The 27,979-nt window shown below is 40.9% G+C and overlaps 1 protein-coding gene across 5 annotated transcripts in view; it reads left to right on the top strand.

Annotated features, from left to right (window-relative positions):
• Positions 1–27,979, top strand: part of CFAP70 (cilia and flagella associated protein 70) — a 188,363-nt gene that overhangs the window by 79,520 nt on the left and 80,864 nt on the right. For all 5 annotated transcript variants that reach the window (XM_066242640.1, XM_066242641.1, XM_066242638.1 and 2 more), the window contains 4 exons: positions 4,936–4,996; positions 5,320–5,514; positions 7,542–7,673; positions 12,500–12,625. In XM_066242640.1, the coding sequence (XP_066098737.1) occupies positions 4,936–4,996; positions 5,320–5,514; positions 7,542–7,673; positions 12,500–12,625 (514 nt within the window). The remainder of the gene's footprint in view (positions 1–4,935; positions 4,997–5,319; positions 5,515–7,541; positions 7,674–12,499; positions 12,626–27,979) is intronic.

The raw sequence follows: 27,979 nt of genomic DNA, 5'->3' as shown, positions 1-27,979 counted from the left end.
ATCTCTCTCCCTTCCTGTCTGACCCTGTCTGTCTCTCTCACTCTCTCTTTCTCTCTCTTGCTTAAAAAAAAAAATCAACTGATTTCTGGGTATTTATTTTGTATTCTGTTACTGTACTGAGTTCATTTATCAGTTGTAGTAGTTTTCTGGTGGAATATTTGGGGTTCTCTAGTTACAGTTATCATGTCACCTGCCTATCTTTTATACTTTTAAACACTTTAAATTGAGCCCCTTTCAAAAAATAAATTATGAATATTTGTATAAAATTGAGTTAATAATCTAGAAATAGAAGTGACAAAACTTGAGCCATGGAAACAAAAAGAAAGAAAGTGTTAAATAAAGCTGTCATAAATAAGCACCGAATCTGAGTTGTCTGACAGAAAGGGAAGCCCTAGAAGTTGTGCAATTCTAGTCATAAAAGAGGATGCACACCAGTCCCACCAGAGATCAAATTTTCCTGGCATTAAATTTTGAAACAAATAAATTATTTGAGCTTTTACATAGGGAATACTAAGTGACAGGATAAAAGCATCATTAATTAAAGTTTTTAGCCAATGCAGAAGAGATTTTTAGTGATTTTTGAAATTGAAGTATAATTGACATATAACATTATATTTAGTTTCGGTGTACAAAATGATGATTTGGTATTTGTATACATTGCAAAATAATCACCACAATAACTAGTTAACACTCGTCACCATACATAATTATAAAAATGTTTTCTTGTAATGAGACCTTCTAAGTGTAATTTCTTAGTAACTTACAAATATGTAGTACAGTATTGTTTACTATAGTCACTGTGCTATATGTTACATCTCCATGACTTATTTATTTTATAACTGGAAATTTGTACCTTTTGACCCTTTACCTTTTTCACCCATGTCCTATCCCTAGACTCTGGAAACCACCAGTCTGTTTTCTGTAACAAAAAGAGCCATTTTGTTTTTAATTTATGAATGTTTTTATTACCTCTGACTTTTTATCAATTTAGTTTAACTGTATATAGTACTTTTAAAATTATGCTATAGATCAACTTTTAAATATTTTTAGATTCTTAAGAGAAATTATTATTAGCTATAAATTTTTCTTTGGCTATAGGCAGATGGAAGGCGTATTTCTCCTCAAAGCTAGCCCAACTGAAAATATTATAGAGGAAAGGCTTATTAGAATGGCAGTGATAGAATATTAGACTCGATATTCATAAAGGTTCATTTGCCTTTGGTTTCTAGCTGAGGTATATGTGTACCAAGCTGCAGAATCTATGTCAATGTATAATACAGGGTGGTACAAAAATAGGCTTACAGTTGTGATTATGCAAAACACGGTTTATTCTTGTATTATTTATTAATTATTATATTATTTTCCATATGAATAACTGTAAACCTTCTTTTGCTCAAACTTGTGTATGTGTTTGTATATATATAACGAATTCTTAAACATGAAAAGCAGCTCAATTACTTTCATAAAAAATTAATGCAAGTTAAAAGTACCCTGAAATGCTTTTTTTTTTTTTTTTTTTTTTTCATTTTTCTGAAGCTGGAAACAGGGAGAGACAGTCAGACTCCCGCATGCGCCCGACCGGGATCCACCCGGCACGCCCACCAGGGGCGAAGCTCTGCCCACCAGGGGGCGATGCTCTGCCCATCCTGGGCGTCGCCATGTTGCGACCAGAGCAACTCTAGCGCCTGAGGCAGAGGCCACAGAGCCATCCCCAGCGCCCGGGCCATCTTTGCTCCAATGGAGCCTTGGCTGCGGGAGGGGATGAGAGAGACAGAGAGGAAAGCGCAGCGGAGGGGTGGAGAAGCAAATGGGCGCTTCTCCTGTGTGCCCTGGCCGGGAATCGAACCCGGGTCCTCCGCACGCTAGGCCGACGCTCTACCGCTGAGCCAACCGGCCAGGGCTGAAATGCTTTTTTTTTAATTGCAGAGTAAAAAGTATTAGTAACTCATATTATTGATTAGGATATTTGGGAACAGGCTCTCACCTATAAACTAGTGAGTGTATAAATTGGTACAACGCCTGTGGAGGGTAACTTGGTAATAGCTATTAAAATACAAATGCATGTATCATTTAATCTAGTAATTTGTTTCTAGTAATTTCTCTTCATATAAATGTTCTTAGCAAGGCCATTAGTGATACAGACATTGTTAAATTTAATGGTCCATTTTCAGGGTCACTGTGAGCTTTCATCAGTGCTTACTCAGTTCTCCTGGAAGTACTTTCTTTACCTGGCTTTCAGAACACCATTCTCTCTTAATTTATTCCTCCCTCTCTGGCATTCTCTAGCTCTTCAATCTGTATATTGGGGTTCTGCTGAGCTCAGTGCTTGGACTTCTTTGCAATTTACACTTACTCCCTTGGTTTCTATTCAGACTCTTGACTCTACATACCATCTATATGCTGACAGCTCCTAAATTTATATATCAAACCTGGACCTCTCTCCTGAACTCCAGATTTGTATATCTAATTCTCAAAAACTCTCTGGTCAGAGCCAGAGTAATCTCTTACCTGGCCTTCCTGCAGCTACCTTCAACCCTTCAGTTTATTCTGTTTTTTTTTTTCTTTCAAATAACAGCTTTATTGATATATAATTTGTATTCCATTCACTTCACACATTTAAAGTTTACAATTCAGTAGCTTTTAGTATACACACAGAGTTGTACAGCCATCGACACAATCAACTTTTTTTATTACCCCTAAAAGAAACACCATATATATTAGTAGTGCTCCCAACACTCATGTAAACCTCCTCATCCCACCTCCACCTCTTGGAAACCATTTATCTACTTTTTGTCTGTATAGATTTGCCAAGTCTTGACTTTTTATAGAAATGGAATCATACAATATGTGGTTTCTTTATGACTGGTTTCTTTCATTGAACAGAATGCTATCAAGGGTAATCCATACTGTGGCATGTATCAGTACTTTTTTTATTGCTGACTAATATTTAATTGTATGGATGTATCTCATTTTGTTTTTCCAGTCTTCCAGCAATGCACATTTGGGCATTTTATTCTTAACACATCATTCTCTAGCAATTGCTTAAAATAGTATAGAAGTCAACTCATGTAACTCCTCTGCTCAGAAACTACCAGTGACTACTCATCACACTCAATGAGTAAAAGGCAAAGCCCTTACAATGGCCCACAAGGGTCTACATATGCTGCATTTACTTTGTCCTCACTGTTTCAGTCCAACCAAACTGGCTTCCCTGCTATTTTCCATACATGCCAAGCATACTCTTGCAGCAAGACCTTCACACTTGTCCCCTTTGCCTACAACTTCCTTACCCCTAGTGTCTACTTGACTTGCTCCCTCACTTCCCTCAAATGTTATCATTTCAGTGAGTAAGGCTTTCTCTGGAGAAATATGTTTTTCTACTTCACCACCCCAGTCCCAACATAATCTCTCTGCCTTCCTGCATTATTTTTCCCCATGGCACATATCGCTAACATATTTATTTTTGTTGTTTAAGTTGCTTAATGTCTTTCCCCTCTAGAATGGAAACTCCATGAAGGCAAGCATTTTTGTCTATTTTGTTTAATGCCCTATCCTAGCACCTAGAAAAGTTCCTGATGGATAGGATCCCCTCATTATATATTTTGAATGGATGAATGAATAAATAGCACTGTCTCTGGAGAGCAAATTGGGTAGTTGGAAAACAAGGTTGGAAGGAGATAGTTTTGTGGGGGTTATTTTTAAGAGAGAGGGACAGAAAGGGAAAAAGAAAAGGGTAGAGAGAGATGAGAAGCATCAACTCATAGTTGCTTCCCTTGAGTTGTTCATTGATTGCTTCTCATACATGCCTTGACCAGGGGTCTCAAGCTGAGCCAGTGACCACTTGCTCAAGCCAGCCATCTTGGGCTCAGGCCAGCAACCTTAGGCTTCTAGCCAGTGACCTTTGGGCTCTAGTCAGTGACCTTGGAATCATGATGACAATCCACGCTCATGCCACCAACCCCACACTTAAGCTGGCAAGCCTGTGCTCAAGCCAACAAGCTTGCACTCAAGCTGACAAGCCCGTGATCAAGTTGACAAGCCCGCATTCTAGCCAGAAACCTTGAGATTTTAATCCTGGGCCCTCAGTGTCTCAGGCTGATGCTCAATCCACTGCACCACCACCATTCAGGCAGGAGATAGTTTATTATATAATATTGTTTTATAATTCGTAAGCTTTGCATCATATACATATGTTTTATTAAAATACGTAAAATTAACATTTGAAATTACATAAGATCTATTAAAGAAAAATTGAATTTGTGATTTTGATTGGATTTTTGATTTGATTATACTCCAAGGCAGGACAAAATACTTCAGCAGGAATCTGAAACTATAAAGGAGGAAGAGCAATAGCTTACCTCCATTCAGGTTCTTGTAAACTGTCCTAAAAATGGAAGGTAGAAGTTTTGACAGAAGTAGTTTGATAGTGACAAAATGTATTTTTTTACTCACCATAATGTCTGTTATCATTATTATAATATAAAACAGTCTTATAAATTATAATCTAGATGGAGAAGAAAGAAAAGCTTTCACTTGATTGTATCATTTCAATTTCCAAAACTTTATACTTTCAGAGACTCTACTGAGCATACCTAAAATCATAACATCTGTTCCCTTCTAACCCCTGAGCCAAGTAGCCCCTTGTACACAGCAGTGATTTAAATATATATATGTAAAGGTGAAGCTAGGGCTCAAATTAGGCAAAAGTACGACTTAGCTGCTCTCTGAGTAGCTGCTTCTTTGCTTCATTCCTCTCTAGTCCACAGCTATATACTGTTCTAGAGTTTCATGTCTAGGCTTTCACATGAGAGAATAGCACAGTGCTTAAGTATGGTGGGAGAACAGACCTTAGGTCTCCCCCACCCGGACTCTTTGGTGGTGGAAAATAGGAGAACATAAATCTGCAGATAATAAAGTTGTTGTTTCCTGATGCAGGGTCAAGGAAATGATTCCTCCAAGGCCACCTCTAACCCGCAGGACAGGAGGAGCTCAGAAGGCAAGTGCCGAAGCCAAGGTGACCCTATAAGTAATAAGGTGTTGAGTGCATCATTTGAAAATAGGCATGGATTCTTCAATGTGTTTTTCAGAAGGGGTGAGAAATTATAGCTTCACATATTTTCTTTCCTGTGTCTGTGACCAGTGACTTACAATGGATAATGGTCAGTGTTTAATCTTTGATTGATGGTCTCAGAGCTGGGAAGAAAAAGACAGTTTATACCTACAGTGTTACTGAATGTAAAACACAATTCAGTTTCAGAGTTTCATTCCACATCTTGACTGCTTTAAGGGCTCTTTACCAGACATTTTGTATTTTCCTAGGTAGTAAGTGACTACCACATGCAGATCAAGAGCATTTCTAGAGCCATTCTGGATGAGTATCACAGGATGTTTGGAAAACAGGTGGCCAAACTGAGGGGTGATATAGATAGTGAAACCCTGGAAGACCAGAAGTGCCAGCTCAACTATGAACTTAATAGCTCTGGAAAATACTTTGCTTTCAAAGAACAACTCAAGGTAACTATTCATTTATTTAATTATTCCATGAGTTTTATGAAGCATCGTGTCTACATAACTAGCTGTCATTTTTTCTGTGGTTATGTTGGGCTATGCTCTCGTCTTCCAGGCTGTTGGTGCAGAGAGCTGTGCTCTCCGAGATAGAATGTGAGGAGAAGCTCCACTCGTGTGCAGCTTTAGTTCAGTATTCTTTATGAGTATGAGCTCTTAAGAAACTGATTCTAAGCTGGCCAGATTTAAAAAAAAATTTTATTTAGAAAATTAAATTTAACAGGGTGACATTGATCAACAAGAGTACATAGATTTCAAGTAAACATTTCTATAGCATTTGAACTGTTGATTATGTTGTATACCCATCTCCCAAAGTCACATCATTTTCCATCCCCTTATATATGTCTCTCTTTACACCCTTCCTCCACATCCCCCTCCCTCACATCCCTGTCCCCCGCATCTCCCTCCCACTGGTAACCACTTCCCTTTAATTTATGTCCAGGAGTCTCAGTTTTATATCCTATCTGATTTTGAGCCAGATTTCCTGTTGTTCTAGCAGGCAGAAACTCTGTACCCGGTACCGATTCCATGACTAATATTATCTCTGTCTCCTATTATAAACCTTTCCCTAGCCCATAGAATCACTAATATTTGAGAAATATTTACCTAATTATAATTTCCTGAACAATAGTGGCTAACATTTATTGAGCATTTGCTGTATAACTGACAACTTTTAAAATGCTTCCTATTTTACTAATTTAATCCTCACGACAACCCTTATGAGGTAGGTATTTTACAGATGGAGAAATGTAGCATTAGTTGGTCAAATAATTTACCCAAGGTCACATTAGTAAAGGGCAAAGATGGGACACCAGTTCTGGCAGCCTGGCTTCAGAAAGCACGTTCTCAACTGCTGCACTGCACTGCCTCTTTATGCACACTCACGATGTGCCTGTGCTGTACCAAGTGAACACAAAGAAAGCACACGAAAATGCATGTACTTTCTTTTCATATACCTGAGGACCCCCTCAGGGGTGTTTTGGGATGTACTAACATCCCAAAAACTTGTGTTAAGGAATGGATGAAATAGTATGTTACTCACCACACTGCCTGACAAAAGTCTTTTTTCTGGCACTTGGGTGGCGTTTTCATCCTCTGGTGTAGTGTTCTTTATGAACACTATATGTGCTCATATACATGTGCTTTCTTTTCATATACAAGTACAAAGAAAGAAAGTATAAAGTAAAAACAACTGATGCTAATGAAGACAAGAGGATGTTCTCAGTAGGAGGCATAGACACACCTCAGTTTCATTCTGGTTCTACCATTATCAGCTAGGTGACCTTAATCAAGTGATATTACCTTTCTGAGCCTCAATTTTTTTGCCTAACAATGAGGGATAATATTAATATTATCAAATAGAGTCATTATAAGAATTAAATAATATAATGCATGGAAAGTGCTTAATATAAAACCTGGCAATAATGTTAGCTTAGGAAAGAAAAAGAAAAAGAAGCCATCTTGCCTACAGACATATGTTATTTGTACAGAATTTTAAGCTTCATCACCTCTTATTTATTTTCACCTTCTCAATCATCTTCTGAAGTAAGACAGTAATACCAGAAGTACATATCTATTTAACAAATGAGAAAACCAAGGTACCAAGTATAAAGTAATTTATGAGGTTGTACAGTGGCAGAATTAGAACCTGAATTCCATTCTCCGGTTTCTCAAATCAGGACTTTCTCCCTTGAATTGGGTGGCCACCATAAGAGACACAATGTATAAACCTAATGCTAAGGCTTTCTTCAGCTTTATGACTTTCTTCACACAGTTTGAGTCCTGCATTGACTGTATTAGTTGTGATGGTGACATCAAGAAAAGAAATCATATAGAGTATGTTGATTAGGGGAAAAAATCAGAGAGCCAACAGGTTAGCAGTCACCAAGGGAGAAATCAATTATTGTACTTGTGAAATTCTGATGAGCCTTAGACCAGAAGCTCAAGGGAAGTGTGTGGTGATGTGTCTCTTGCAGCATGCTGTGGTAAAGATTGTGAGAGAGAAGTACTTGAAAACAACATCATTTGAAAGCCAAGCAGAACTGCAGGTATTCATTAGTGAGCTCTATGTATTCTTGGTGGATCAGATGCATGTGGCCTTAAACCAGGTAAGTGTTTAAGAACTAAGAGCCCTTCCTTTTCTCTGTAGACTGTCAGGGTTTTCTCCTAATGATTCCTTTCTTCATTAATTCTACAAACATTTATTGAGGTATCTGCTTTGTGCTAGACACTGAAACACAAAGATGAATAAGAAACTGCCTAAAGTATAAGACTAATTTTGGGAAGAATAGGGTGTATGCTCTTTCAATTTCCTAGAAAATTAATTTCATAATTCTAATAAATGTGATAAAGAATAGATAAAATAGGCTATTTAAATTATGAAAATTATCATTCTTTTTATTTTGTGAATGTGTACAATTCTCACTTTTTGTCTTTAAGACTGACAATCAAAACAAAGAAAAAATATGATTTTTCAGATATTAGACCCGAATGACAATGACACTTCAAATATCGCTTTTCTATTGGAGGGCAGTCTGCTGTCCTCCCACTTGTCTATTTACATCTATTATTTGCACAGCTTGCATTTTGCCTTCATTTGTTCATTTAAAAAATTTTTACAGTTGTGGTTTATTAGAAAACAATGACAAATAAATAATTTTGTTCCCCTGATAGTCTGTCTCTAACTAGCTGTGCTTTCTCAAACTCCTTATTCTATTTGCTCTTCCTTTCACTGTTTTTTTTTTTTTTCTCCTTTGCCACCATGACTCTTTTTTTTTCCACTTTCTTTAGCTAGGGTTAAGAGTATAGTTCTGTCTTGGGCACAGATGATTTGGATGATTTGACTTGGAAAACTATTGAGCACGACATGGCAATTATTATTGCCTTGTGTCCCTACGGAACCCCTGCCTAGTAGAGGAAACAGGCACAAAATACAAATACAAATAACTGCTGTGGAGTGAGGCAAGTGCTATGATAGAAGTGTGTCCTGGTAGAGTAGGTCAGGGGCTGCCTAAAGAAAAAGCAATGAAGTTGACTCTGAGACCTTTCGGGGGAGGATTTACAGAGGAGCTGTAACTTGAATTGGGCTTTGAAGGATAGAAAGTTCTCCTGGTGGAAGTTTCAGAGTATTTGACTTATAGGGAACATCAAAAAGGCTTAGAAACTTGAAAGAATATGATGTATATAGAAACTGAAGATAGTTCAGGAATAGAGGTTGAAGTGGTGAGGGACAGAAAAGCAGGAAATGAAGACAGCTTCTGGTGGGGGTGTTGGGAGTGTGGAGGGAGGCAGTATATGAAAAACACTTATAACAGTATATAGTAGGAGTCGGGAACCTATGGCTCATGAGCCAGATGTGGCTCTTTTGATGGCTGCATCTGGCTTGCAGAAAAATCTTTAAAAAAAAAATAATGTTAAGAATATAAAACATTCTCACGTATTACAATCCATTCATTTCCTACCGCTCATGTTCATGGTTGTCCTCCGGGACAACAACAAATTTTCATTGGATAATGCGTACCGTACATGGGTCGTTGTATGGCTCTCACAGAATTACATTTTAAAATATGTGGTGTTCATGGCTCTCTCAGTCAAAAAGGTCCCGACCCCTGGTATATAGGATGGATTAGAGGTGGTGAGACTGGTGATATTAACTGATTATTACATTGTATAGAGGAAAAGAAGTAAAAGAGTATTAAATTTAAGGCTTAGTGACTGAGTATCTGGTAGTACCATTAACCAGGACAAGAAATACAACATGAATAAATTTGGTGGGAGGTAATTGATGTTCAATTAAATTTTGAACATTGGTTCTAATGGAGTTTTGCTCAAGAGAGAGATCTGAGCTGGAGATGAAATTTGGGGATCCATGAGCATATAGATGCTAGTTAAATTATGGTAATAGATGAAACTGTTGAGAAAAACATGAGTGGAGAGAGGAGAGAGCTGGTGGTAGAACCCTAGGGAATACCAACATTTAAGGGCTGCATGAGTAAAAGAATTAATGAACCAGGCAAGTAAATTTTTAAAAAATGAAAAGAGCCAGAAGACAGTGGTCACAGATGCTAAAGGGAGAATATTTTAGGAAGAAAAAGTAGTCAATGTTGTCAAATATTTCTAGAAATTCAAGAAAAACAAAATCTGGGGTAGGAGGAAGGGGAGTTGTTTAAGGGGTACAAACTTCCAGTTATAAGATAAATAAGTACAAGGGATATAGCATTTAGTATAATAGTTAACCCTGCTATATGATATATATATGAAAGTTTATGTTGCCTGACCAGGCAGTGGCACAGTGGATAGAGTGTTGGCCTGGGATGCAGAGGACCGAGGTTCGAAACCCCAAGATCGCCAGCTTGAGCGCAAGGTTGCTGGCTTGAGCCCAAAGGTCACTGTCTTGAAGCCCAAGGTCGCTGGCTTGAGCAAGAGATTACTGCCTCAGCTGGAGCCCTCTGGTTAAGGCACATATGAGAAAGCAATCAATGAACAACTAAGGTTCCACAATGAAGAACTGATGCTTCTCATCTCTCTCCCTTCCTGCCTGTCTGTCCCTCTCTGTGTCTCTTTCTTTGTCTCTGTAACTCCATAAAAAAAAGTATATGTTAAGAGAGTAAATCCTGAGAGTTCTGATCACAAGGAAAATTTTCTTCCTTTTTTGCTCTATTGTATCTTTATGAGATGATGGATGTTAAGTAAACTTATTGCAGTAATCATTTCTCAATATATGTAAGTCAAACCATTATGCTGTACACCAGTGGTCCCCAACCTTTTTTGGGCCACGGACCGGTTTAATGTCAGAAAATACTTTCACAGACTGGCCTTTAGGGTGGGAAGGATAAATGTATCACGTGACTGAGACAAGTGTCAAGAGTGAGTCTTAGATGGATATAACAGAGGGAATCTGGTCATTTTAAAAAATAAAACATCATTCAGACTTAAATATAAATAAAACAAAAATAATGTAAGTTATTTATTCTTTCTCTGCCAACTGGTACCAAATGGCCCACAGACCAGTACTGGGCTGCTGCCCGGGGGTTGGGGACCACTGCTGTACACCTTAAACTTATACACTGATATATGACAATTATATCTCAATAAAATTGGGGGGGGGGAAGAAACAGTTTGAAAAGTTTTCATTGGATTTGACAATAAGGAGGTTATTTTTAACCTTTATATAACAGTTTCATTGGGCTAGTAGAGTGGATTCAAATTATAACAAATCGAGGAGTAAATGAGTGAGTAAGAAACAGGTAAATTCAAAAAGTTGAAAGATGAAAAAAAGAAGTGGGAAAGTAGTAGCTAGAAATTACAGAGTTTGGTTTTTTTAAAGCTGGAAAGCATTTAGCATGTCCACAGGTTTGGGAAAAAGAGTTCACAGACTGGGAGGATGTGAAAATAGAGGGAAAGTAAAAATTGATGGCAAGCCCAGGGTATACAGGTGGGAAAGGATTAAGAGTTTAGATGGAAGGATTAGCCTTGAAACACAGAAGGATGCAATGCTCTTCCTCTGAGACTGAAAGGAAAGAGATATGATGGATGCAGAAATAACCAATTTAGGTGTGGGGTTCAAAAGTTGAGGGACTTCTTGCTTAATGATTTCTATTTCCTTTGTGAAGTAATGTTTTTACTAAAAATGAAGGGGATAAGGGTTTAATGGAAGAAAGAGAAAAAAACTTAGCTACTGCATATGGCAAATGTTGCAGAACAAAGACAAATACATAGATTGCTGAGAGTATTAAAGGCCTTAGCTAAGACTGAATGCCTGGGGTCTGTGGCAGTTCAGATATCTCTCTGTGTATGCAGTTTCCCTCAGGACCAGATGTCAGCTCCTATTTAAAAATGAAGTCAGATTGTAGGAGTGTTTTAATTTGGGAGTTTTCAGGACAAGTGCAGAAGGAGAAGGATGGTTGGGACTTGAATGTGCTGGTGATAAAGTAGTATATGTGGATGGTCATGAGGTCTAGGCTTATTATCCACTGGGGAAGTGATAGGCATGTTGGAGTGAAGGAGATGAAGTCAGAGAGCATTTTTAAGGGAATATGTGATCAAAGGGCAGAAGGCTTGAATGTGGGCTCTGGGAATGGGATAGTAGAGGTAAAGTATTTTTGGTTTGGGTATGGAAGTGTGTTGCTGGAGGAATTTGGCGATCAAGAATATCAAAATGATAAAGAACAAAGAACAGAGGCATTCATCAATTATCAGAAGCTCTCTTTGGCTCATCTCGAATTTAGCCTTACTCTTCACATCCCTTAGTAATTCTACTTGTTAAAGTCATTATTTTTATGTCTAATTTAAAAAAAATTTTTAGGGGGGGTTCTTCCTTAGCCATAGCTTCTCACCCAGGAGATTACTCATTACACTAGACTTGCTTTTCTATCTGGGTGTATAGGATATATTATTTTTCTGGGTATCCTCCTACCTTCCTGGCTATTTCTATAATGTCTCCTTTGTAGAGTCTATCAGTCTACATATTCTACTGAAAGTATAGATGTAACTTCCAAAGCTTTACCCTTAGTCTTCTGTCTTCTTGATATTTAAAGATTCTAGTTAGTGACTTTTTTCATGTCATGGCACCTAAAAAATTATAATATTTGTCCTGTATACTAGAGGAAAATGAAGAAAGCTGTTTGATATCAGAGGCAACTTGCTTAGGGATACTGACTGCCCTAAGGATTGAGGAGAGCAGTTCTGCCCTAAGTAATTTTTGCTCACTTCCATGAGCACATACTATTGGTGTTTAGATACCTGAGCTTCTCGTTTACCATTGATATTTTTCTCTTGGTTCACTCTCACTCTCTTACTGTATTGGCAAGACTGTAAGAATCCTCAATATCATTTTAGACTTCATGACTGGAGTCTCACATCTAGCTTATTCTTATAAACCTTCTCTGCTTGTAATTGCTTCATGTTGTCTGCCTAACATCTTGATGTTGACAAGACCATGCCAGATGATGTCCAACGTGCTGTCCCAACCGTGTATACAAGTAGTGAACAGCTTCGACTCTTTGCGTTTGAAGCAGAAGTCAATGAGGACTTTGAGACAGCAACCGTATATTATGAAGAGGTAATTAAACATCATCCCAGTGATTGTTGTTACTCTTGTTTGTACAATATTGGTATAATTAAATAGTAGTTTTTTATTGTTTAAAATCCAACCTGATTAGTGAAAGCATAGACACATAGATCAATAAAACCGAGTCCAAAAATATGTCCACACAAATAAGGCTATATATATATTTAAGATTTTATTTATTCTAGCAAGAGAGAGAGAGAAAGAGGGAAAGGAGTGGGAAGCATCAACTCATAGTTGCTTTTCACATGAGCCTTGTCCAGGCAAACCTGGGGTTTCAAACCAGCAACCTCTCTGCACCACCACAGGTCAGGTGGCTATTATATTTTGACAGAGGTGTAAAAGAAATTAAACAGGAAGAACTAACTGTGAAATTAGAGAATAATGGCAGCATGAGAGATACTCCTGATCTCTCCCCTTGAAATTTCAACAAATTAAACAACTATTGCAGCAGGGTGAAGGAACCCCAGCTGGGCTTAGTCTGCAAGTGGACTGAGGTGGGACGGGATGAAAAGGGGGTGGAAGGTAAAATGCACTTGTGGTGGGCTTTGGAGAGGAGAGGAGACAAACCTGGAGTGACTGGGTATTTTTTGCTCTGCTGGACTACAGGGAGGATGGAAGCTTGAGTACTCTGGATTTTGTCTGAGGGGTACAGAGTGGGAAAATCAGAGTGACTGGGTCTCCTCCTGCTGGGAGGAGCGGTAAGACAGAAGGGCAGAGAGGGAGATAAACCAAAGCGGCCAGAATGCAAGGTCATGACCAGTGTTCCCACTGTCTGCCTGTAGCCTGCACTCGGCAGAGACAGAGAAAGCTGAAGTATGTCCCCCAGTCTCCCAGATCCTGCTGTAAGATATTTCCCAACAAGGAAGAAAGAAGGACGTAGCCACCAAGTATGGACAAGCAAAAGCTTTATTTAGAGCGCTCCAGGGCGAGGTTCACTGGTCTGCAAGACAGGGGCTAGGGAAGTCGTGCAGATTCTCTCGTGGGGGTGCGCGGTGTAATTTATAGCCTCGGTAGGGTGGTGGCGGGTTGATATGTCATGGCGAAATTTCACTGGTTGACAGATTTTTTCAAAATGCTCCTGGGCCATTTCTTTTAGCGGGCATGGGTGTGGGTGGTTTTGGCCAAAGTCCCCAGACCTGGTACCTCATGTGACTTTCCCCCATTGCCAACCGGCCTCACATTCCGACCTTTTATGTTAGATAGAGGTGCCACTATTCATCTGGCGACTTCCTGCTTGTTAGGGGCGTCATGGGGAAGGGAGGTTGGAAAGAGGTGGCTCTGAGGGGAGTCGCATATATGGGTGTAGGAGCATCTGGTTGACTGTGACTGAAGAAACCTCGTGGATGTGGCCCTGTAAGAATTTAAGAGAAAGAGGAGCAAACTTGAGTAATATGTTGATAATTAGGAGAGGATCTAGGATAGGGGTAACTCAGGTGAGGACGGGTGACTGCCACCAGGAGTTAAGCCAGGGTTGTAGGAAGAGAGATCCTTGCGCAGTTTCTCTTGCAGATGGTTGAGGACATTGATGTTTTCTTCCCTCAGGCCAATCTCATTGATATAGTAACAGCATTGCTCCCTGCTTTAACTCACTTTGGCGGTAGGTTCCCGGTGGGAGGGGCAGGAGTACCAGGAGGATCTGCAGGGCCCAATCTTTTGGTGAGCTGAAGGTGGGTGGGGCCCAGTGGTTCCAACTGCCAGTGGTCCTGCATGGGGGCAAGCTTGAGGCGAGAGACATGGTACCAAGGTGTTTGCCCCAGGAGCTTAGATGCGGTAGGAGTAGTCAATATTACCATATGGGATCCTGTTCACCTGGGCTGTAGGAAGCCGGGCTGGATCTCCCTCAGAAGAACCCTGTCTCCTGGCTGGAGGGGGACCACTGGGTGTGCTTCATCTGGACCCCCTATGGGAGGAAGAGTCCAGTCTGCGTGTTCCCTGAGAAGATGGCAGAGTAAAGACAGAAAGGGGAGGTATGTGGCAAGAGGAAGGGGGTTAATAGGTAAGTTGTGATTACTTAGGAATGGTCTACTGTAAACCAGCTCAAAGGGGCTGAGTCCAGTAGGGTTTCATGGGGTTGCCCTGATTCTGGTGAGTGCCAGGGGGAGGAGGTTTGGCCAGGAGAGTCTGATCTTGATGGAAAGTTTAGTTAGTTGACCCTTCAGGATGCCATTGGCCCTTACCACCTTACCCGACAATTGAGGGTGATAGGGTATATGGAGTCTCCAGGTAATGTTGAGAGAGGTGGCAACCTGCTGGACTATTTGGGCAGTGAAGGCCAGGCTATTGTCTGACTGGATGGTAGTCAGCAGTCCAAACCACGGGATGATGTTTTCAATGAGAATGGAGGCAACGGTGTCTGCCGTCTCTCGAGAGGTGGGAAAGGCTTCTATCCACCCTGAAAAGGTATCAACAAAAGTTAAGAGATAACAAAATTTTTTTGTGAAGGGGCAGATGAGTGAAGTCGATTTGCCAATCCTGGCCTGGCACGTGCCCCCTCAGTGGATGAGTGGGGAAGCGGGGGCGGAGTCCCCCTTGTGTAGAGGCTTTGGAACAGATAGCGCATGCTGTGTGTACCTTTTTGACAGTCTACTGGAGACCTGGGAAAAAAAAGAGTGGTTGCAAGAACTGATAGCTTTTGGCCCTATATGTAAGGAACAGTGGATATCAGAAAGGAGAGTTTCAGCCTGTCCTTTTGGTAAGGCAATTCTATCTCTGAGAAATATCCATCCCTGGTTGCAACGTCTTCACCTTTTCTGAGGAGGACCTTCCTGTGTAGGAAGGTTTCAAGGAGGTGGAGAGAAACATGAGAGGAGTGGGGGATGCTCCCAGAGTGAGTTTTTGAGCTGCGCGTCGGCCCGAGCATTTCCTAAGGCCCTCGGGTCCTGAGAGGTTTGATGGCCCTTACAATGTACCATGGCCCCCTCAGTGGGAAGCTGTAATGCCTGCAAAAGTTTAGAAATGAGGGTAGCATTGATTATGGGGGAGCCCTTGGTAGTGAGGAAGCCCCTTTCCTTCCAGAGGGCAGAGTGGCTGTGGGTAATAAGAAAAGCATATTTAGAGTCAGTATATATGGTTACGTGTTTTCCCTGGGCCAGAGTGAATGCCCACGTGAGGGCAGTTAGCTCTGCTTTCTGGGAGGTGGTGCCCTCTGGCAGCTGTTGGGCTTCTAGGGTAGAAGAGGTGGTGACCACTGCATAGGCCGCCTGTCTTCGTCCATCAGGTCCCTGTACAGAGCTCCTGTCTACAAAGAGTATTAGATCTGGATCTTTTTTTTTTTTTTTTTTTTGGTATTTTTCTGAAGCTGGAAATGGGGAGAGACAGTCAGACAGACTCCCGCATGCGCCCGACCGGGATCCACCCAGCACGCCCACCAGGGGCAACGCTCTGCCCACCAGGGGGCGATGCTCTGCCCCTCCTGGGCGTCGCTCTGCTGCGACCAGAGCCACTCTAGCGCCTGGGGCAGAGGCCAAGGAGCCATCCCCAGCGCCCAGGCCATCTTTGCTCCAATGGAGCCTTGGCTGCGGGAGGGGAAAAGAGAGACAGAGAGGAAGGAGGGGGTGGGGGTGGAGAAGCAAATGGGCGCTTCTCCTATGTGCCCTGGCTGGGAATCGAACCCGGGTCCCCCGCACGCCAGGCCGACGCTCTACCGCTGAGCCAACTGGCCAGGGCCAGATCTGGATCTTTTAAAGGAGAATCTGATAATCCATCTCTGGGTCTGTTGAGGAAATCTATTAGCTCTGTACAAGAGTGGGTGGGTTCCGGAAGTGTTGCTGGAGCTGGCAGTAGAGTGGGTTGAGTCGGGGAGTGGGCAAAAGAGTGACTGAAGGGTTTTCAATGAACAGGAGGTGAAATTCTTGTAGGTGGGAAGGACCCAAAGAGAAAGAGATTTGTGCAAAAGGAGGTCAGTGAGCCTGTGGGAGGAGAAGACAGTGATGGGTTGGAAAAGGGTGAATTTAGTAGCTTCCTTGGTGAGTTCAGCTGCCACGCCCAGTGCCCAGAGGCAGGGCTGCCAACCTTTGATGGTGGTGTCTAATTGTTTAGAGAGATATGCCATGGGGCAGTATGTAGGCCCCACAGGTTGAGTCAGTACTCCAATTGCATTACCATGCTTTGCATCAGTGAAAAGGTGGAAGGGGCATCTGGGGTCAGGTAAAGCAAGAGGGGGAGAGGAGATGAGGGCATCTCGAAGGGTAGAGAAAACCCTTTTGATGGCATTGGGTGATGTGAGAGGTTCTGTGGAAGTCTCTTTTGCAGCCTTGTAGAGGGGTTTGGGTAAGAGAGCAAAATTGGGAATCCAGTGTCTAAAGAAGCCCATCAGACCGAGAAAAGAAAGAATCAGATCAGTGGTAGTACCTGGTTGGAGACTGTGGAGGGTCTGAGTTCAATCTAGGATGAGACCTTGGGTGGTGGGGGTTAAGGCGATGCCCAGATAGACTGCAGATTGAGAGTAAAGTTGAGCCTTAATAGAGGAGACATGATATCCCTTCATGGCAAGGAAGTTAAGAAGGGCGGCGGTGTGTTTCCTTGAGGCAGACAGGGAGGGGCTGCAGAGGAGTAGGTCATCTACATATTGTAAGAGGGTACTTGTCTCAAGATTGCATGCAGCTAGATCCCGAGCTAGCCTGTCCAAACAGGTGTGGGCTTTCCTGGAACCCCTGGGGCAGGACGGTCCACGTAAGTTGTTGGGCTGCATTGGTGTCTGGGTCAGTCCAAGTAAAGGCAAACAGAAAGTAAGAGGGTGTAGAGGAATGGTAAAGAAGGCATCCTTGAGGTCTAGGACCATGAAGTGAGTGTTGTCTGAGGGAATGTGTGACAGTAATGTGTAGGGATTAGGGACTACTGGATGGAGGGGAACTACTGCCTTGTTGATTAGGTATAAGTCTTGTATGAGGTGATAAGCCCCTGAAGGTTTTCAAACAGGAAAGATGGGGGTGTTGCAGGAAGAGTCCGTGAGGATGAGTAAGCCTTGGTTCAAGAGGTGGGTAATTATTGGTTTGAGTCCCTGCTGGTGACTTGCTGAAATAGGGAATTGGGGTCTAGATGGGAATTGAGAGGGATTCTTTAAGCGGATGTGAATGGGTGGGTGGTGGGTCACTACCACAGGGGTAGAAGTGTCCCACACCTGAGGGTTGATAATATCTGGTGGAATAGGGGGTGTGATCAGGTTAGGGTGATCTGTAGTAGTGGGAGAGCCTTCAGTAAAAAGTGGTAGAGGTAAGTGGGAAGATGTTGTCAGCTGGATATTGGCTCCAACACTTTGTAGAATGTCCTGAACCAGGAGGGGTACAGGGCATGATGGCATGACTAAGAAGGAGTTGCGAAAAGGGGATTCCATCCAAACTACATGTCAGGGGTGGCGTACAAAGAGGAAAGGAAGGGGTCCTATCCACTCCTATAACTGAGACCTATGAGGGAACTAGAGGTTCAGAGCGTGATGGCAAAACAGAGAAGGTAACCCCCGTGTCCACAAGAAAGGAGATGGACTTACCCGCTACCTGTAGCATTACTCTGGGCTTGGCGAGGGTGATGGGGGTCTTCGAGCCTGGGATGCATCAGTCTCCATGAGACAGAGAAGTTCGAGCGATGGGCCCACCTGGCTGGCTTGGCCTCCCATATGGGTGGCTTGTCCTCTGCGTGGAGATGCCGAGGAAGAGCCTGTTACTTGAGGGGGGCAATCACTCTGCCAGTGGCCAGGCTGCTTGCAGTTAGGGCAGGGCTTAGTAGGCAGCCTCAGGCAGGGGCACTGCCAGGCCCAGTGACCCTCTTTGCCACATTTAAAGCAAGATCCTGGTGGGGTTCCTCTTTGCAGCCCGGTCTTGGGTCGGGAACCTCCTGTGCCTTGCCCCTGTTGATCTGCCGGCCTCAGGGCTGCCACAAGAGCCTAGATTTGGAGTGTTACCTTTTTCTGCAAGTGGGCCTGGCGAGCAGCCTCGGCCTTTTCCTCCTGACCATTAAAAACTTTAAATGCCATGTTCATCAGGTCTTGGATAGGGGTTGGGGGCCCTCTTCCGCATTTTTAAGTTTCTTCCGAATATCCAGGGCTGATTGGGAAATAAAGTGAGTAGCTAATACACCTGGCATTGGAGGTAGGGTCTAAATGAGTATGGAGGACCATAGCGTCAGTGAGGTGGCTTAAGAAGAAAGCTGGATTTTCCTCAGGTCCTTGAATAATTTCCCTTAATTTATCATAGTTAACTACCTTTTGTGCTGCGCTCTGCATGCCAGCCATGAGACATTCAATCATTTGGTCTCGTTGCCTCCTACTTGTTTGTCCCATCTGGTAATCCTAGTTGGGGTCCATGTCAGGGACCGCCTATTCCCCAACTGACACTTGGTCATTTCTGAGGTGAACCTGATTGGCATGAGTCCATGCCACCATCTGGATCTGGTCCCGTTTGTCAGGGGTAAGGGTAGAAGACATAATAATATAGAGATTATGTCAGGTGAAGTCATATGCCTGAGTGAGATATTGGAATTCCTTGGTATAGGCTGTAGGATTAGAAGAGTAGGAGCCTAAATGCCTTTTTTTTCCCTAAATGCTTTTTGAGCGCAGACAGATAAGAGAGGGAAAAAGGAACACGAACCCTAACAACTCCTTTCACTCTGGCCACCTCACGGAGAGGGCAGAGAAGATTGTCTCCCTCTGGTGGCTTGGGGTGAGATCTGGTGTGAGCACCGACAGGAGAGGAGAGAATGGGACTGGTATTTGCAGGTGAATGAGAAACAGGATCTGGCGAAGGAAGAGGAGGACCCCGATAAGATGGAGGGGGTCATGCAGGAGGAGAAGAGAGTTCCTCAGTGGGGTCAGTGAAGGAGGAAAGATCAGGAGCGGGAGGGGGGGGTTAGCTGAGGTTTCTCTGGCCAAAAAGACCTGTGCCATACAGGAGGCAGCACAGAGGTTAGGATGGGAGCACATACACCAGAAGCCCTGAATGTAAGGGATTTCCAACCATTTCTCAGGTTTTTCTGGCAATAGTTCCATAAATCAGTAAGGGTGTTAAAATCAAAAGTCCCTTCAGGAGGCCACCTGGTCTGGTTATCCAGTGGGTATCTTGACCAGGCCACATTGGAGAAGAAGATAAGTTTCTTCTTCTTTAGGGAGGGATCAATGTTTGAAAGAGTCCGGATAAGGCACCCCAAGGATGTTTTTGAGCCAAGTTTAGATTCCTGTGCCCCCATGGCTCCCCTCAGCCTTGGAGTGATCAGAGATGAGAATTGGCATCCCGCAACTCAATCTCTGGCCACAGGACGGTCAGGTAGAGTGGGAGTGTCTGGGATGTCTCCATGGGCACACACGCACTCGGAACAGGTAGGAAGTCCCTGACGCAGCTGCGATTACAGACAGGGAGTCTCAGAGTCAGAAAGAACTGAGGGGAGGCTGGAGGCAGGGGACTTACCACACCATGTGCTGAAGTGGGTAGGAGGTCAGAGGTCCCAGTCTTCCTCGGAAGGGAAGGGGATAGGAGTGGTCCTCGTGGACTCAAGCTCCTCCTGGGTTTCGGCACCAAACATAAGGTATTTCCCACCGAGGAAGAAAGAAGGATGTAGCTACCAAGTGTGGCTGAGCAAAAGCTTTATTTAGAGCACATCCGGGCGAGGTTCACTGGTCCACAAGACAGGGGCCAGGGAAGTCACTCAGATTCCCTCACTTGGAGGGTAATTTATAGCATCAGTAGGGTGGTGTCGGGTTGATATGTTGATATGTTGTGGTGAAATATCATTGGTTGACAGATTTTTTCAAAATGCTCCTGGGCCGTTTCTTTTGGCGGTCATGGGTGTGGGTGGTTTTGGCCAAAGTCTCTGGACCTGGTTCCTCATGTGACCTTCTCTCATTGCCAATCAACCTCACACCTGCCTCCCTCACCTTGTGGTATGGAGAGTGGCAGAGACAAACCTCACAGCTAGTTCTCCAGAGCTGCTCTCTCCCCTGAAGAACAGAGGTGGTCTAGGTCTGTTGAGACATGGGAAGGAGTGCCTAGAAGCCTGAGATCACCATTGCTAGAGCTGTAAAGCCCTCATAATACGCCCCACCCACTAACACAACTGCAGCCCCACCTACATAATAGGGACAGCAACATCTCAGCAGATAGCCCAGGAACTTCACAGAGCTAGAATTTTTAACATAACATCTACTGGGAGAAACATCTCAAAACCAAAATTTATTTTTCCTTTTTTATCCCCATATTTTTCTTTTTATTCTTCTTATTCCTTCCTCTCTTTTTCATTTTTGAATTTCTTTTTTTATAATTTTATATTTTTATTCTTATTTTTTGTGAGTGTTTATTTTTTATTTTTTTTCTTTGCTTTTGATCTTCTTTCCTGTGGTTTTTCTTCTTGTCATAATTTTTATATTTTTTATTGTATTTTTTTTAACTTTTCAATTTTTTAAAATTGTTTTTTGTGCCTGACTGGGAGGTGGCACAGTGGATAGAGCATCGAACTGGGATGTGGAGGACCCAAGTTCGAGACCCTGAGGTCACCAGCTTGAGCATGGGTTCATCTGGTTTAAGCAAATCTCACCAGCTTGGACCCAAGGTCACTGGCTCGAGCAAGGGTTACTCAGTCTGCTATAACCCCACGGTCAAGGCACATATGAGAAAGCAATCAATGAACAACTAAAGTGCCACAACAAAAAAACTGATGATTTATGCTTCTCATCTCTCTGCATTCCTGTCTGTCTATCCCTCTCTCTGACTTTCACTCTGTCTCTGTAAAAAAAAAATGTTTTTTGTTAGGTTCTTAACAATACCACTCTCAAGGCCCTGGCTGGTTGGCTCAATGGTAGAGTGTTGGCCTGGCGTGCAGGAGTCCCGGGTTCGATTCCTGGCCAGGGCACACAGGAGAAGCACCCGTCTGCTTCTCCACCCCTCCCCCTCTCCTTCCTCTCTGTCTCTCTCTTCCCCTCCCGCAGCTGAGGCTCCACTGGAGCAAAGTTGGCCCGGGCACTAAGGATGGTTCTGTGGTCTCTGCCTCAGGCACTAGAAAGGTTCTGGTTGCAGCAGAGCAATGCCCCAGATGGGCAGAGCATTGCCCCCTGGTGGGTGTGCCGGGTGGATCCCGGTCGGGCGCATGCAGGTGTCTGTCTGACTGCCTCCCCATTTCCAGCTTTGGAAAAATACAGAAAAAGAAAAAGAATACCACTCTCAAATGCCATCAAGGAGGAAGAAATTGAATATCTTGACTACACAAGACAGAGACATATTTCAGAAAGAAAATGAAAAATCTCCAGAAAAAAATCTCAATCACATAGAAGCCTTGGAGTTAAATGATAGAGAATTCAATACTGAAGTTTTGAAAATACCCAACGAGATGTGAGAAGACACCAATAGGCAACCTAATGAGCTCAAAAAACAAATTGAACAAAAAGAATACCTCGGAGCTCCAGTGGCGCAATTGGTTAGCGCGCAGTACTTATACAAAAAGAATACCTCATCAAAGAGATTAAAACTTTAGAAACAGAGATGAAGAACTCAATATGTGAATTGAAGACTGAGGTAAAAAGTTTAGCTAATAGAACAAGCCAGATAGGGGAAAGAACCAGTGACATCAAAGACAGGCAACTAGAGATGCTACAGAGAGAAAAGGAGAGAGACTCATGGATTAAAAGAACCAAGAGAGCTCTACAAGGACTGTCTGACTCCATCAGAAAGAGCAATATAAGAATAATGGGTATATCAGAAGAAGAAGAAGAAGGGAATGGAGAGCCTATTCAAAAAAAATAATTGATGAGAATTTCCCAAATCTATGGAAAGAGTTAGAGCCTTGAATCCAAGAAGCAAACAGAATGCCAAGTTACCACAACCCAAACAGATCTACTCCAAGGCACATCATGAAAAAAATTGTTAAAAATCAACAATCAAGGAAGAATCCTCAAGGCAGCTAGGGAAAAGAAGACCATAACATATAAAGGAAAGCCCATTAGGTTATCATCAGACTTCTCAGTAGAAACTCTACAGATGAGACTGGACCCAAACATTCAAACCACTGAAGAGAGGAATTACCAGCCAAGAATCCTATATCTATCAAAATTATCCTTCAAATATGAAGGAGAAATAAAAACTTTTACAGACATACAGAAGCTGAGGGAGTTTATCACCAGAAAACCCCCAGTGCAGGAAATACTTATGGGGGTTATTTCACCAGACACAAAGAACAAAACAATTCAAAACTACAAGTAAAAGCTCCAACAAGGTCACAATAAAGACAAGGATAATCTGTGACAACAATAACATAAAAGGGGAGAGGGTAAAGATCTGTAGTAGCAAAGGAGGATGGAGTACAGAATCACTCATATGACAAGGGACTCTTATGCATATGAACATTCTTAACTTAATGGTAACAACCCATGAAAAAGCCACTATTGAAAAACACAGCTTTAAAAAAAAAAAGGAAATGGGGAAAGAAGTATGGGCCATTAAACAAAAATAACTGACAGGAAAAAAAAAGAGAAGAACCAAATAAGACATAGAGCTACCAGAAAGCAAAACATAAAATGGCTATGGGAAATCCTCAAGTGTCAATAATTACCCTAAATGTAAATGGACTGAACTCACCAATAAAGAGGCACAGAGTAGCAGATTGGATCAAAAAGCAAAACCCAAACATATGCTGCCTTTGAGAGACACATCTAAGCTGTAAAGACAAAAGTAGATTCAAAGTGAAAGGTTGGAAAACGATTCTCCAAGCAAATAATATTCAAAGAAAAGCAGGTGTTGCCATACTAATATCTGACAATACTGACTTCAAGACAACAAAGGTAACCAGAGACAAAGATGGACATTTCATAATGATAAGTAGGTATTGTATCAAGAAGACATAACACTTTTTAATATATATGTACCAAACCAGGGAGCACCAAAATATATGAGACATCTATTAATTGATCTAAAAATAGAAGCACACAAAAACACAGTCATAATTGGAGATTTCAACACACCATTGATGGCTTTATATAAATCATCCAAACAGAATATCAATAAAGAAATAGCCTTAAATGACACTCTGGATCAAGTGGACATAATAGACATTTATAGGACATTTTATCCCAAAATGTCAGATTATATTTATACATTCTTCTTCATTGTGCATGGAACATTCTCAAAGATAGACCATATGTTGGGCCACAAAACTAACATCAACAAATTCAGGAAGATTGAAACTATACCAAGCATATTTTCTAATCATAAAGCTTTGAAATTAGAATTCAACTGTAAAATAGAAGTAAAGAAACCCATAAAAATGTGGAAATTAAACAACATGCTTCTAAAAAATGGCTTGGTCAAAGAAGAAATAAAAGCAGAGATCAAAAGATGTATACAGACAAATGAAAATGACAACACAACATATCAAAGTTTTTGGGATGCAGTGAAAGCAGTAATAAGAGGGAATTTTTATATAATTATAGTCTTATATCAAGAAACAAGAGAGATCCCAAGTAAACAACTTAACATCACACCTTAAGTAACTAGAAAAGGAAGAATAAAGGCAACCCAAAGTCGGCAGAAGAAAGGAAATAGTAAAAATTAGAGCAGAACTAAATGAAATAGAGAACAAAAAACTATAGAAAAAGTTAATATAACAAAGAGCTGATTCTTTGAGAAGATTAATATAATTGACAAACCACTGGCTAGACTCACTAAGGAAAAAAGAGGAAGGACTCATATAAACAAAATCTGAAATGAAAGAGGAGAAATTACCACAGACATCATAGATATACAAAAGATCATAGTAGAATATTGTGAAAGATTATATGCCACCATATTCAACAACCTAGAGGAAATGGGTAAATTCCTAGAACTGTACAATCTTCATAGACTGAACCATGAAGAAGTAGAAAACCTATAAGTGAAGTAGAGACCTATAAGCAGGGAGGAAATAGAAACAACTGTCAAAAACAAAAGTCCAGGACCAGATGTTTACACTAGTGAATTCTCCCAAACATTCAAAGAAGATTTGGTACCTATCTTTTTCAAAGTCTTCCAAAAAATTGAAGATGAAGCAATACTCCCCAACACATTTTATGAGGCCAACATAACCCTCATACTAAAACCTGGCAAGGACAACACACAAAAAAGTAAACTACAGACCAATATCTCAAATGAATACAGATGCTAAAATCCTAAACAAAATACTAGCAAATTGAATACAACATCGCATTAAGAAAATAATACATCACAATCAAATGGGATTCATCCCAGGAGCACAAGGATGGTTCAACATATGAAAATCAATCAACAAAACAAAGAACAAAAACCATATGATCCTATCAATAGATGCAGAAAAGGCATGAAGATAAGATACAACATCCCTTTATGTTTAAAACATTCAATAAAATCGGAATAGAAAGGCCATATATGACAAACCATCAGTTAATATCATACTAAATGGTGAAAAAAAGGATGGCTTTTTCTCTAAAATCAGGAATGAGACAAGGCTGCCCACTCTCTCTGCTCTTAGCTCTTATTCAACATAGTTCTGGAAGTTTTAGCCAGAGCAGTCAGGCAAGAGAAAGAAATAAAAGGCATTCATATCGGGAAAGAAGAGGTAAAGGTATCACTTTTTGCAGATGACATGATCCTGTATATAGAAAACTTCAAAAACTCCACCAAAAAACTTTAGAAACAATAAACCAATACAGTGAAGTCACAGGATAAACAGAAGCCTACTGCTTTTCTATATGCCAACAGTGCAACTTTGGAAAGTGAACTTAAAAAAACCAATTTCTTTTACAATTGCAACAACAAAAAATAAAGTACCTAGGAATAAACTTAAAAAAGAATGTGAAGGACTTGTATACTGAAAACATTATTGAAAGAAACTGAAAAAGACTCAGTGAAGTGGAAAAATATTCTATGTTCATGGATTGGAAGAATCAACATCACTAAAATGGCCACTTTATCAAAGCAATATACAAATTTAATGCAATCCCCATCAGAATTCTTATTTCATTAAAAAAAAAAGACAAAAAATTACCAGGTTTGTATGGAACCATAGAAAATCCCAAATAGCCAAAGCAATCCTGAAGAAAAAGAATGAAGCCAGAGATATCAGACCACCTGACATCAAATTATACTGTAGAGTCACGATAATCAAAACAGCATGTTATTGGCAGAAAAACAGACACACAGACCAATGGAACAGAATTGAGAACCCAAAAATAAAAACCACATATATATGGACAAATAATCTTGACAAAGGAGCCAAAAACACGTAATGCAGAAAAGAAAACCTCTTCAATAAATGGTGCTGGGGAAATTGGAAAACTACATTCCAAATAATGAAACTTGACTAAAGTTTGTCCCCTGCACAAAAATTAATTCAAATGGATTGAAGGCCTAAATATAATACCTGAAACTACAAATTACATAGAAGAAAACATAGGTACCAAGCTCATAGACCTTGGCTGTAGAGAATAATTTATGAATTTGACCCCAAAGGCAAGGGAAGTAAAGGCAAAAATAAACGAATGGGACTACATCAAACTAAAAAGCTTCTGCACAGCAAAAGAAACTGACAAAAAAAACAAACAGGCAGCCAACTAAATGAGAGATGATATTTATAAACAACAGCTCAGATAAGAAGTTAATATCCAAAATATATAAAGAACTCACAAAGATCAGCAACAAACAAGCAAACAATCCAATTAAAAAATGAGGAGAGGACCTGAACAGAAAATTCTCCAAAGAGGACATACAAATGGCCAAAAGGTATGTGAAAAGTTGCTCATCTTCACTAGCTATTTGAGAAATGCAAATCAACACTACAATGAGATACCACGTCACACCAGTTAGACTGGCTATTATCAACAAGACAGATAAAAACAAGTGTTGGAGAGGCTGTGGAGAAAAAGGAACCCTCATTCACTGCTGGTGGGAATGCAAATTAGTACAACCATTATGGAAGAAAGTATGGTGGTTCCTCAAAAAATTAAGAATAGAATTACCATTTGACCCAGCAATCCCTCTACTGGGTATGTACCCCCAAAACTCGAAAATATTGGTATGTAAAGACACATGCATCTCCATGTTCTTTGCAGCATTATTTACAGTGGCCAAGACATAGAAACAACCAAAGTGTCCCTCAATAGAGGATTGAATAAAGAAGATGTGGTACATATATACAATGGAATACTACTTAGCCATAAGAAACCATGACATAATGACATTTACGACAACATGGGTGGACCTTGAGAACATTATACTGAGTGAAACAAGTAAATTAGAAAAAGTAAATAATAACAATATAGCCAAGCATATGACCTCCCAAAAAATTAACACGTGAACAAAACCTCAAATATCGTATAAAAATCAACTCAAAATGTATCATAAATCAGAATATAAAACTATAAAACTTTTAAAAGAAAACAGAGGAGAAAATCTTCATGACCTGGAGTTAGCTAAAGAGTTCTTAGACATGACTCCAAAGCATGATTTATCAAAAAATAATTTGATAAATGGAATTTCATAAAAATTAAGAACATATGATCCGTGAAAGACACTGTAAAAAAAAAAAGGAAAGATACAGACTAGAAGAAAATATTTGCAAAATATATATCTGACAAAGGATTTGATTTCAGAATATTAAGAACTTTCAAAACTCAATTAAAAAAACAACCAAATAGCCTGACCTGTGGTGGCGCAGTGGATAAAGCGTCGACCTGGAAATGCTGAGGTTGCCGGTTCGAAACCCTGGGCTTGCCTGGTCAAGGCACATATGGGAGTTGATGCTTCCAGCTCCTCCCCCCTTCTCTCTCTCTCTGTCTCTCTCCTCTCTCTCTCTCTCTGTCTTTCCCTTTCCTCTCTAAAATGAATAAATAAAAAATTTAAAAAAAAAAACAAAAAAAACAACCAAATAAAAATGGACAAAGGAATGAACAGTTTACTAACGAGAAATTGAGTATGATAAATAAGAATATTTAAATGATGTTCAATATCATTAGCCATTAGCGGATGAAGATTGAAACCAGAGTGAAATACCACTGCATACTTATTAGAATAACTAAAATGAAAAATGTTGACAATATCAGGTACTGCTGAGAATAAAAAGCAATTGAAACTCTCATATTTTGCTGGAGGAAATGCATAGTGAAACAGCCACTCTGGAAAATAATTTTGCAGTTTCTTATATATTTACCATATGACTCATTCCTGGGTATTTACCTTAAAGGAATGAAATCTTATGTACACAAATGTTCATAGAAGTTTTAGTCATAACTGCCCAAACTGAAGCAGCTCAACTATTCTTCAGAGGGTGAATGGATAAACAAACTCTGATCTATTGATATAGTGAAATACTACTCAACAATAAAAGAACAACTGAGACACACAACAACTTGGATGAATCTCAAAG

Source organism: Saccopteryx bilineata, chromosome 9, assembly GCF_036850765.1.
Source record: "Saccopteryx bilineata isolate mSacBil1 chromosome 9, mSacBil1_pri_phased_curated, whole genome shotgun sequence".
Lineage (NCBI taxonomy): Eukaryota > Metazoa > Chordata > Mammalia > Chiroptera > Emballonuridae > Saccopteryx > Saccopteryx bilineata.
Note: the sequence above shows the minus strand (reverse complement) of the source record. Positions and strands in the feature narration are given on the sequence as shown.